The 13058-nt window shown below is 37.2% G+C and overlaps 1 protein-coding gene across 4 annotated transcripts in view; it reads left to right on the forward strand.

The window, feature by feature from the left end:
* SYNE1 (spectrin repeat containing nuclear envelope protein 1) overlaps positions 1-13058 on the forward strand; it is a 566819-nt gene that overhangs the window by 133621 nt on the left and 420140 nt on the right. For 2 of the 4 annotated variants that reach the window (XM_056125930.1, XM_056125932.1), the window contains exons 5-9: positions 4079-4099; positions 4570-4662; positions 5457-5635; positions 9736-9932; positions 12845-12954. In XM_056125930.1, coding sequence (XP_055981905.1) covers positions 4079-4099; positions 4570-4662; positions 5457-5635; positions 9736-9932; positions 12845-12954 — 600 coding nt within the window. The remainder of the gene's footprint in view (positions 1-4078; positions 4100-4569; positions 4663-5456; positions 5636-9735; positions 9933-12844; positions 12955-13058) is intronic. The other 2 variants (XM_056125931.1, XM_056125933.1) reach the window with 1 other exon arrangement.

The following is a 13058-nucleotide window of genomic DNA, read 5'->3' on the forward strand; positions in this document are numbered from 1 at the left end:
TATCAAGCAACTTTTATTAAAAATAAAAAATAGAGGATATTCGTTTTAAATACTGTATTCATGAAGGATCACAAATAATACATTTGAATCTCAGAACAAATCCCAAGGATGTCACTCACTCCTGTCTTCACAAGCCCTTATTTCCTATCATTTAAATGCTAGCCACAGAATTAATGTATTATTTCTAAATTATTCTGTAAGCTTACTGAATAGTTAGTTGTGAGGGAAAATGGGACTTTGAAGGTTCTTTGGTGCCCTCTCATTATGTTGTTTTGTTTTCTTATTAGAACATGTATTTGGGTTTTGGGGGGATTTTTTTGTTTGGGGGCCACTCTGGACACTGCTCAGGCCTTACCCCTACCTCTGTGCTGTGATTGGGAGACCATTTGGGGTACTGGGCTTGGTCATGTGCAAGGGAAGTACATTACCCACTGTACTATTTCGCCAGCCCCAGAAATTGTATTGGCTTTTCAAAAAATTCTCTTTGACCTTTGTGCTTACTTTTTTAAAGATTAATTTAGAATTATTTCTTGAGATAACAGAATATCTGTTTACTATTTAGATATGCATTTTGCTTGATTTGAGGATAATGAATGTGCTCCTCAAATTTTACTGGAGAAAATATGCCAGAATTTACTTTCCCACTTGCTTTCATAGCTAGAAAAAAAATAGTTTATGGTAGTGTCTGATAAGAATTGTATAAGGTAACACTATTCCAGATATATGTCCTACCACTTTGCATGAATTTCTTTTTACAACCAGGTGCCAGGGGGATCATTCTAAGTAGTAATTAGGGGAGATAACTACTAACCACCTTTCTGAAAACTTGGCATAGTGCACATAAGAGATGTATATTTATATTTTTTTGTAAAAGGAGAACCAAATAGTCTCATGCAATTAAAATTAAAGTGAATACTCAGTCCTCCTCCCCAAAAGGTATAAGCACAGTGATCACTTACACCTATGTCCATAAGAAAGATATGAAAGTTTAGTCCTCTGCATTTTCTAAATCTAATTGTTTAGTTATTTACTTAAATGTTAGATAATGCAGGTAGTCAACTGTGTTACTTTAGAATGGCTCGGCTCATCTGACATGTTATAGAATGCAACTAGAAGGGGCCAGAGACAGTACAGGACTTACAATGCTTGTCTGGAACTTGACAGACCCCCGTTCAATTCCTGTCATCACATGTGGTCCCCTGAGCACTGCCATAAATGATCCTTAAACAAAGAGCCAGAAGTAAGTTCTGAGCAGGGCCAGGTGTGCCCACCCAGCCACCACCCCCCAAGTGAAAGCAACTAGTGTAGTAGTGATGCTTCTATCCAATAGGTCTTCGGTTTATCAAGAAAAGTTAGTTATCTGAATTTTATTTATTTATTATTTATTTGCTTTTTTGGGTCACACCTGGTGATGCACAGGGGTTACTCCTAGCTCTGCACTCAGGGGTTACTCCTGGCAGTGCTCAGGGGACCATACGGAATGCTGGGAATCGAACCCAGGTCGGCCACATCCAAGGCAAATGCCCTACCCACTGTGCTATCTCTCCAGCCCTAGTTATCTGCATTTTATTTATTTATTTATTTTTGCTTTTTGGGTCACACCTGGCGATGCTCAGAAGTTACTCCTGGCTCCTGCGCTCAGGAATTACTCCTGGCGGTGCTCGGGGGACCATATGGGATGCTGGGAATCGAATCCGGATGGGCCATGTTGGCTGCGTGCAAGGCAAATGCCCTACCCGCTGTGCCATCGCTCCAGCCCCAGCAGCTATCTGAATTTTAATATAAAATGTTTTTAAGCTTATTCTCAAGTAGTTTGACTATTTTGAAACATCTGTGGGTTTTACTGTAATCTGCTATGGCTTCTATAAGAGAAAACTACAGGCTAGATGAATTGAAGCATTGAAATTGTCTTGCAATTATGGGACTAGCCCTCCAGGGAACCCAAAGTATGGGGAAAGTTGCTTTCATCCTCTCTTCCTGTTTTGTAGACAGTCACTTTGTCACAATATTCTGTGTATGTGTGTGAAGACAGAGTGTTCCATTATCTCTTTGTTTCCCGAGAAGAACCCCAGTGCATTGGTCTGGTGTCTCCTACATGACTTCGTTGATTACCTTATTTAAAATGGTCTCTCAATTTAGTAACTTTGGAGGTTAATACTGAATTTTGGAAAGTGGTGTGGTCACAGTTCTGTGCCTGCAGAACCTCTGACTTGATTGAAAAGCCAAAACCCAGCTCACCTCGACTGAGAACAATTGTCTAGAAATAGAGCTCTCAAACATGAGTGAGTGTGTTATCAACAAGGTTGGAGATTCTGTTCCAGCAGTTCCTAGAACTGTACCTCCATAGCAGGGCTGAGGGAAGATTCATCAGTATGATGCCAGCCTCTCCCTTGCTTTTGGAAATTCTTCAATCTCTTCGCACATTTTTCTGAGTGCCCATGTTGCCCAGTAGACTATTAATCAGTGACTGAAATTTAGCAGGATTTTCAAAGAGAACAATAGTCCATGAAGAAAACCAAAGAAAAAGAGAGCACTTATGTGTAAATCTATGTGGAACACACAATTTTTAGGAGAAAAAAATAATCATGGAAACTTTTTTTTGATAAACAGAATATAGTACCTTTAGACTCTTTACTAATGTGAATCTTAACTTCATAGTGTAGGTAGAGGTCAGCTGTCATAGAAAATTCAACATCTTCTGGGCCAGAGAGTATAACGAGAAAGGAGCTTGCCATGCATGCAACTGATCTGTCTTTGGTCCCTGGTACAGCATATGGTCCTCAGAGCACCTCTAGGGATGAACCCTGACTGTAGAGCCAGAGTAAACTCTGAGCATAGCTATGTATAACCCCCAGTACATCCTCCTCCAAAAAAATCTAATCTACCTAGAAATTTTTAAAAAAAAGAATAAAAAGAAAATTTAACATATTTAACCACATTTTTTAGAAGAACGATATGCGATGAAAGAAATAATGTGATCTCTATGGAATGCAACAGTCTTGGGGCTATTGGCATGTATGATCATTTGAGGTCCTTGGGTACTGAATGGGTGTGGAGATTTTAAACAGAGCAATTGAAATACTTAATGGATTTGCAATAGATTCTTTGTAAAGTGTTAAAAAAAATCAATGTGCTCTCTGTTTTCCAAAAATATATTTTCTGTCTTACTCTGTGTCCAGTTTAGAAGTAAACACACAAGATTCTAAACTATGGAAATATTAATTTTTTGTCTCTGAACATGAAATTATCTCACTGGTGAATTAAAACAAAGTCCACGGATCAACTTTAAACTACTCCCAATGAGTTTTGTGCCCACTCAGCCCCACTTGTTGGAGAAATAACTCCTAATTCAAATGAATTCTCAAGAGTTAAAATATTTAGGAGATGATTTTTCACTTGATAACTTTTTGTATAGTGAATCATCCACAAACTTAGAAACTTTATTATTAATTATGCACTTCGTTCAATCATGATGAAACATTGTTGAGTCAGAAGTCGAAGGGAAGTACATCTTTATAATTTAAGGATTATAGCCATTATAGCCATTATAGGTGGGGAGTTTGCCTAGGATACAGCAAACCTGGATTCGGTCCTAGGCATCCCATATGGTGCCTAGGTATCGCCAGGAATGATTCCTGTGCATATAGCCTGGGGTTACCCCTGGGCACCACTCAGTGTGACCCAGAAACCAGGAAAATAAAAGCAACTCTACTTTAAAGATTGTAAGAAAGATGATCAGAAATTGTTTTAATTTGATTCTATGGAGACTAAAGGGTCATCGTTCACATTTATTACACTTAACTTTAGAAATAACGACTTTGACTTTGATATTTGGGAAGCCATTGGAGTAAATAATTGGGCACAAATATAGAGAGATTAACTTCTGTCTTGACTGTTTATAGTTAGGATTCAAACTGGGAAATTGGAACAGAACACTTCCAGTCTCTACTTTGCTATTTCTTAAACTTTCCTGTGTCTTTAAAATGTAATGTTGAGATCGTGCTCTAAACATACTGCCTAAATTGTGAAAGACCATTTGTGTATGTGAATTATCTTCTCCCTTTGTTTTTCATGTCAGTCCATTTACAGAGGATCACCGGTTAGTACAAACTTTATAGAATTTTTGAACTCCTGATTTTTATAGGTAAAAGAAAACATAAGTTTCATGCTTTTTGGTAACAAACCTCAAAGTAAGTGAGTTTCCTTAAACTTCTCATCTCCTTCAAGTCCCCATCACCTTATGACTGTAAAGAATGTTAAAGAAAAGATAAATCTTTCCCTTCTCCTGTCCAGCTTTTGTTGGCAATTCCTTGCATGATATCATTTTTTTATTTTAAATTTTAAAACAAGTTTCATAAGTGCACTTTGTAGTTATTTTTATTGTGTACCTAATGAATGTTCGAGAACACCCCATCCAAATCATGTGCTTGTTTTTCTCACTTACACCTGTGTACCACTTAACTAGGCATGTCTAGAGTTTGATGGTGTCTAATCAAATGCTAATTACTGTGTAATTGGGTGATTATAATCTTCTAGTACGTTACTAGTTCAGTTCTTCTTTTTAAACAGATAAAGTTAGTCAACATTAACGCCACAGATATAGCTGATGGCCGGCCTGCAATTGTCCTGGGATTGGTGTGGACCATTATCCTCTATTTCCAGGTATTGATCTCCAGTTCCCTTTTCGGTGAATAGGATATCATGAAAGGAAGTGGTGGTGGGAATTTTCATAATATCCTTATTTGTCACATCTTTGAGTTTTACCCTCATCTTAGCTAAAAGGTAACCTTCACAGATCCATGGTTTTCTGTTGGAGAATTCCTCTTGTTCCTTTCAAAGGTGTTCTGCATAGAGTTTTCCCAAAGAACTCAAACAGGGGTACCAAATCTAAGAAGTAGGTAAGAAAAGAAGGAGTTGAGATATTAGTATAGAAAATTAAGTTTACTTCGCTTTCCAGGTCCAGTCCTATGACCCCCATGAAGAAGGGAAAATACTTTGTTATTCTATCCAGAATAACTTTTATACTCATTAGATTATTTTTTAAAGTTTTCTTTTAGAACAGTTTTAGATTCACAGCAAAAATGAGCAGTGGTACAGAGATTTTTCTATAGCTCCGTATCCACACATACATTGACTCCCCAGTGTTCCCCATAAATGTGTCTGTTTATTATGATTAATAAATTTATATTGATGTATCATTATCATTCCAAGTTCTTAATGTATAGTAATAGCCTGTGAGTTTGAAAGAAACATTCTTATATTAACTCTTTCATTCATATTTTCACCTGTTCTTGTTACTGAGTTTAGGTAGAGTTTTAGATGCAGTGGGAAGAACATGGGACAGCCATCCTGCCCCTTAGGTACTTATATTTTGTCAACAATATACCATCTTTAGATGGAAAGGATGAAGGAGAAACAAAGATGATTCTTGTATTTCCACCCTTGTTAATTCCCAGATAGAGGAGTTGACCAGTAACCTGCCAGCGCTACAGTCTTTGTCCAGTAGTGCTTCCTCCGTGGACAGCACTCTCAGCTCCGAGACAGCCAGTCCCCCCAGTAAAAGGAAAGTGGCCACCAAGATCCAGGGAAATGCTAAGAAGGCTTTATTGAAGTGGGTTCAGTTCTCAGCAGCCAAGTAAGTATCAATATTCGTTTCTGAAACACCCGACTAATTTGAATTTTCAACTTCTTTTTGAGTGTATCTTTTGATGTCTACAAACATCGCAGGTATTTGAATGGAAGGCTTTGCTGTACAACTGAGTGCTTTTCTTGAATGAAAATAGAAACCTTGGGGGTCATTCAGCGGGTTGAGTGTAGGCTTTGCATAGTGAATCCTGGGTTCAGTCCCTGGCACTGTATGTTCTCCCAAGCACTGTTGGGAGTAACCCCTGAGCACAGGGCTGAGAGCATCCCCAAACCAAACTGTAGTCCAAACCAAAACTGAAATAGAAAATATTAGCATCAATCATCATTATTACTCTGGCAAAATGCTATACTGAAACAAGTTACTTCTGTTTTTGATTAAACGTGATGGATAAAGTTGTTTAACCCCTGCACTTTTATTAGTAAAATAAACTTTAATAGGCTGGAGCGATAGCACAGCGGGTAGAGCGTTCGCCTTACACGTGGCCAACATGGCCGACCCGAGTTCGATTCCTCCGCCCCTCTCGGAGAGCCTGGCAAGCTACCGAGAGTATTCGATATGCCAGACACAGTAACAACAAAGTCTCCAATGGAGACGTTACTGGGCCTGCTCGGGCAAATCGACGATCAACGGGAGGACCTTTACCTTTTACCTTAAACTTTAATATTATTAATATCGAGCTGGAGAAATAGCACAGCTGTAGGGCATTTGCCTTACATGCAGCCACGTGGCCGACTCGAGTTCGATTCCTTGGCCCCTCTCGGAGAGCCCGGCAAGCTACCAAGAGTATCTCACCTGCACGCAGAGCCTGGCAAGCTACCCGTGACATATTTGATATGCCAAACACAGCAACAACAAAGTCTCACAATGGAGACGTTACTGGGCCTGCTCGAGCAAATTGATGAAGAACTGGAGGACAGTGCTACAGTGCTAATTATTAATATCATTTATTGAACTTTTTGTAACAATTTTCTCAATAGTAAATAGTAAATATTGCTCTCTTTCTTTATAAAGGTAGGGAGTCTGATTCTCTAATGCAAACTTTAGACTTATTTTCTGAATTAATTGCATTTGTTATTATTTCCTGTAACTTTCTAGCTATTTAGTTATTGCTTCTTTCACTTTGGTCTCACCCTTTATCAACAGTGTAGATTGCTTTGCCACTTCCAATTTTATGGGCTGATAATATGCTTTTAGTTTTGATTGTAAGTATAGTACAATTAGATGTGAGAAATTTAGGTGATAATGGTGGTTTCTGCAAAAGGGGTTTAGAGTTTTTTCTATTAATCATACCAATATGTTTTGACCCATGTCTTTATGTAAAGTTTTATCTTGGTATGATTATCCTAAATAATATGTGAAATCAATTTACTTTCTATATTTTGATATGCTTAGATCTAATTTGAGTCAAACTCCACTTCTGCCAAATAGTTGTAAATAAGTAATTATCATTACAAAATATTAAGGCACTAAACATAGGCTGTTCTATTTTAAAAGTGTTAGAGGAGTAAAAAATAAAGGGTAGAATACTAGAGAGAAAAGATGCAATTAGTGTTACTAATTTTAACCATTAAAATGTGTTGGTGGCTTTCTGGTTTGGTATGTAGTTTTGTGTTTCAGGTTATACTCAAGCATATTGCCAAAGATAAGAAGATAAAACATTGGGCATTTTAGAATGTGTAGCAGAAATAAGAGAGCAAAAAGTCCTTCCAACATTATCTGTTTGTAAGATGTTTGCATTTACATCCACACTGGCACTGAATTATTCATGTTTTTTGAAGTTTAAGTGGGCTGGGAGAAAGAAATATGCCTGTAGGAAGAGATTGGGAACCACACATGATATGATGCAATTACAGCAGAACTTTGTGATAATGTTAATGTAATATTATGCCACCCTGTTCTCTTCTTCACTCCATTAAATTCACCCCCCAAAAGAAAAACAAATTTATTGCTATCAATTAATCCTGTGCTTAAAAACATTGGAGCTTTCTGCATTAGTTTTATTTCATGTACAGATAGTTTGATTTCAAAGATGTACAGGGGCCTAACAAGAGCTTAAAGTTATTTACATTGTCTGTACTTTGAGTCAAAATTGTTTTTCTTTATCTATATAGATGCCCAGATTAATGGACTCTGCGGCGATTCTCCACCTCTCAACACATCTGGTGGCTTTCATTTATCTTATAATTCCATTAATTAGACATGTAGGGAAATGATTGTTCTCTGCCATGAAATTATGTAAGGCAAATAGAATTCCAAATTCTATTCTATTCCAAATTCTATTCTAATTATATTCCAAATGCTACCAAGTTGTTGAGAAGTTTTTAAAAAGTTAACTTAAAAAAAAAAACACTATCCCAGTATGTATATTTCAAGCAATGTCTTATTTGAATAAGACTTCAGAGATTTACGCATGCCTTAAAATTTACAGACCACATAGCTTGAAGGTTTACTGAGCTAAAAAGACTTAGAAGGGATAAAGGATAAAACATCCAGTAAATACCAAGTAGTCAAAGTGCTTGCTGTTTTCATATGCAATTTAAAAATATGTATTTAGGGGCAGGAGCAATAGTACAGTGAGGAGTGCATTTGCCTTGCATGCAGTTGACCCAGATTCAATCCCCAGCATCCCATATGATCCCCTAAGCACCACCAGAAGTAATTCCTGAACATAGAGCCAGGTGTAAGCTCTGAGCATTACTTAGGTGTGACCCAAAAAGAAAAAATATATATTTAAATAAAAACTATTTCAGAGAACATCAAAGAGCTAGTCTTTCTGTGTTTTTCCCCCTTTCCTTTTGCATTGTGTAATTGTAGTATCAGGAATCATGCTTGTTACAGTGTCAGAGACCACACTGGGCAGTACCAGGTGATGTGGGCAGCATGATGGGGTAACCGCAGGACTCATTCCAGCAAGTCAAGTGTTCCGCCTCTGAGCCACTTTTGTGGAACCAGCACCTCAATTTTTAATCAATTTATCCTCCTTTCATTTAACATCTCATAAATGAAAATTGTTCAAAAATCAAGTCAGCATATTATAGTTACATACCATATTTGGAGATTTCTAAGGTAAAATGTATCAAGAGAAAAATGAGTGAAATAGCTAGAAAAGGGCAGGTTTCTCCAGGGTCAAAAGTCATATAAGATAAATATCTTAGAGGTCAGAAATGCCTGAAAACGGAATTTCCTCATTTTTTCCAATGACACAGCTGAATTTTTCTTATCATTTTTGTCAGTATATTTCCTGTTTTTACAGAAATAAAATACATACACACAACACATTTTGATTGAACAATTTTAGATGGCTGTTTACACTGTTGCTTATTTCCAATAAAATGTTATATTTTAACAGCCCATTTTGGTCATTTTGCTGACCAGAGCCCTTAATTCACTGTTAAGCAACAGTTACAGTAACATCTGGAATTCACAGAATACTTTTTTCCATAAATATCAAAATCTCTCATGTGAAATGATGAAAGAATAAAATCTGCCTTTAAAGTGTTTTTGAGTGTGCTTTAACCTGTGTGTGAGACACAATTCTGCTGATCATTTTCATTAGAAATGCGTTTGATAGTTCTTCAAGAAGTTTATTGAATATTCATCACTTTTGATTTTTTAAAACAATTTCCTTTTTCTATTTTTATTATCAATTTCCCTTTAAATTGGTTTTTGTTTGCTTGTTTGATTGGTGCCACTGAGTGGTACTCAGGGTTTACTCCTGATTCTCCACTCAGAGATCACTCCTGTAGACCGTTGGAGTGCCCGGAATCTAATCGGGGTTAGCCGTATGAAAGACAAGTGCCTTACAAACTCTATTATTGCTCTGGCCCTAATTTGGTTTTCTTAAAAAAATGTATTTTAGATTGTGAATCTTGATTACTGAAAACACTAATGGAGAAAAGTATGGTACTAAAAATGTTATGTCCTGACCCTTTAAAATTCTGTTTTCCTGAATTTTCTCAAAAACATTTAACTGCTATAGCTAACTGTACCTTACTCACTGCTAAAGAGGATTGAAATTTGCATACAGTCTTGAGGAAAATATATTAGATTTTCAGAAAATGACATTCTATTTTGTCTTAATTGCATAGGCAGACTGGAATAGAAGTGAAGGACTTTGGGCGGAGTTGGCGAAATGGAATTGCCTTTCATTCAGTCATTCATGCTATCCGGCCAGAGCTCGTGGATTTGGAAAAGATAAAGGGAAGATCCAATCGAGAAAACCTGGAAGAAGCTTTCACCATTGCTGAACTGGAACTGGGGATCCCACGCTTACTAGATCCAGAAGGTCTGTTGAGGGACTGTTTGTTGGTTCTTGATTTTTCTCTGCCTCCATAAGTTCCTATGTCTTAAACTCAGAAGTGCATCCTGAAATTCCATTAGAAAACAGAAAATGTGAGAAGTGATTAGAAATAACATCTTCCTGAACTGATCTTCTCTTGGAAAAAGATTCACTGCTATACTCAGGAGCAAAATCCAGTTCTGTTGCTATAAACATTGATTTGACATTGCTGGCATCAGGCAGGTGACCTGCACTTATTCACTATACTGAAAATAAGATGAAAGCCTCAACGGCGTGTAAATTACTGTGAATTATGGTTCTTCTCATGCACAAAATTCCAACAATGCACCAATCACCAGTGTACCCTCCCTCCCTAGGCAGAAATGTCTATTTGTGTTCATTACCTTGGAATCCACTGGGTACAGTCAAAGAATGATTCACGGATTGTTTTCATTTTAATTATTTTTTACCTTTGGGGAGGGACAGATTTAATTTTAAGACTTTCTGGACTAGGAATTTATTCCTTCAAGACTTCAGACAGTAATGTTGATTCCTTTCCTAAGCTAAGTTGGTTTTTACACTAGAATAAAAAAAGTCAAAATGAATCTTCCTTATAAGATAATGTTTTGGGGTGATTAGTTTGAAAAATTCTATTAATGAATGCAGAAATGTAAGTGTAATGAACACAAGTTAGTTATAAGGATGATATTTCAGAATGAACATTTCAAGACCTAAAAAACTGCTCAAGTTGAGGTGTGAGTTTCCAGAAACTCAGTATGTTTCAAAGACTAACAGGTCTCTAGTTTGTCTTCTCTGAAATGAGTGTCAAAATGAAGCTCCTTTAGTACTTCAGGAATCATTTTCTCATACTCACCAGACTGAGATTCACTAGGACAGCCAAGGGCCTTTTACTTTCTGCATAGACAAAAGCCAGCCATACCCATTATACTTATTTATATCCAGGGAAAAACCAGACTTCCTTTCCAGCCCTCAACTTGAGAGGATGTATAAGAGCTTACTTTGTGTGTGTGTGTGTGTCTGTGTGTTGGATCAAAAACAAGAGTTAAAGGACTTCCTTCATACCCACTGAGCTAGAGAATCTTGCTCCTTTTTTTTTGATTACCAGAACTGAGGTTGACCAAATGTAAGGGTATCCCAGGTCAGTGACTCTCCTTTAAAAGTCCAATGAAGTTCCTCCTCAAAAAGTTATTAACCCAACTCAAATACACAAACTCTTAGGAACAGAGATTAAATAGACCAATGTCTGCTATAAAGTTAGTTTATAATGTGGTTACATGCAAACCTAAAAGCATGTACTGTATTGATACATAAAATGCTGCTTTCAAACACTTTAATACATTAAAATTTTTTAGATACCACTTCCATACTCCACAAAACCATTTTACACATTCTTCATGTGTATTTTTTTGTAACAGGGATCTTATTCTTAGCAGCATCTCCTTTGAATCATCTAAGACTCCCCAAATACCTTATATGTGCTTCTTTTTGACTTATTTGACTTGTAGCACTTTATGTAAGCTACACGAATAATCTTTATTTGTTTTTAAAAATGTATTATATTTTGGCTTTTTGGATCAGACCCTTCAATACTCAGGGGTCACTCCTGGCTCTGCACTCAAGAATTACCCCTTGCAGTGCTCACAGGACTATATAGAATGCAGAGGATTGGACCTGAGTTGCCCACACGCAAGGCAAATGCCCTACCTACTGTACTATCTCTCTGGCGCTACGTGGATAATCTTTGGAAATCACACAGAACATTGCAAACATTGCATCAGTTCTACATTTTGATTTTCATCTTTTTATTTGCTTTATTATATTCTTGGCTCTGTGGGTAGATAATGTGTATCTATAATCTCCAAGTGTACTCACCCGTTCCAATTTCCTTTAGAAGGGATATTTTCAAAAACTTGTTTAAAACCTTTGATATTCGGCGTATTCAGTCTCGGCCCATGCTATAATTTTTACATGCCTATCAGTATCTCTGCCTGGTTTGTACTGATTGTCTAAGATAGAAGACGTATATGATGTTAAAAACAACAGTCATTGATGTGTGTTCTGTCTCTGTCTCCCTGAAACAGGACTTGGTTGTTCAAAGAACAGTCACTTAGATTCGACTGTAGGGTCCACTCTGCTGTTGTGAAGATGCTCTCTAAGGAACTAAACATCAGGAGACTCTCCCTTTCCTAACACTCAGCTTGAGGAAGCAAGGCAGGGCTATTTTATATTTGGCAGTGTGTGCTACACAATGTATAATCTGTGAACACCTCTATTCAGTGACACACATCATGAGCTTCTCCCTTCATTTTATTGTTGCTGCTGCAATAACTGGGCATCACTTATAGTTGCAGTGCTTGCCAGGTACCACAAAATGCAGTGCTGTTGAGATCATTTTCACTCAGCCTGAGAGATGATGTTAGATAGGGGTTGAACTCACAACCTCCACACCAGTACTCCACCACTAAGCCATCCCTCTGTCCCTGTAAGCATTTTTTAGACATTCAAATCAATTAAAAATTTTACCTATTATTTGCATTTGAGTAACTGGAGAGAGTGTTTAAAGATTATAGAGCAGCTCATATCTCTGATGACTGAGTGTCAAGATCATTTAAATATTTCATTTAAATATTTACCCCTTTCCTGTTTGTCATAGAAACATCGTAGAAACACACATTTGTCCTAGAAACACAAATTTATGCTAGAAATACACTTCAATGACCACCTTTTCAAATTTTAAAATTTTTACCATGCATCACCCAGACTAAATCAGTTCCGATTCCCCTCTCTAAAATATTCATTCCGTGTCTTTTGTCTTCTGAATACAGGACATTGTATTTGGAGATGTTAAGTCGATTTCAAACTTTAAATATAATTGTGGATAATTCCTTCATTTCCAGATGTTGATGTGGATAAACCAGATGAGAAGTCCATCATGACCTACGTGGCCCAGTTTCTGAAACACTATCCTGACATTTACAACACAGGCGCTGATGAATTGGATAATGATGTAAGTGTCTGTCTTGTGTTTCTGCAAGTATCGATAGGCCAGTGCATGTCAGTGAGTTCGTTTTTAAAGCATAGTGGGTAAGGTATTTATCTTGTGCATGGCCG

The sequence above is a fragment of the Sorex fumeus genome, unplaced genomic scaffold (genome assembly GCF_029834395.1).
Source record: "Sorex fumeus unplaced genomic scaffold, SorFum_2.1 ptg000061l, whole genome shotgun sequence".
Lineage (NCBI taxonomy): Eukaryota > Metazoa > Chordata > Mammalia > Eulipotyphla > Soricidae > Sorex > Sorex fumeus.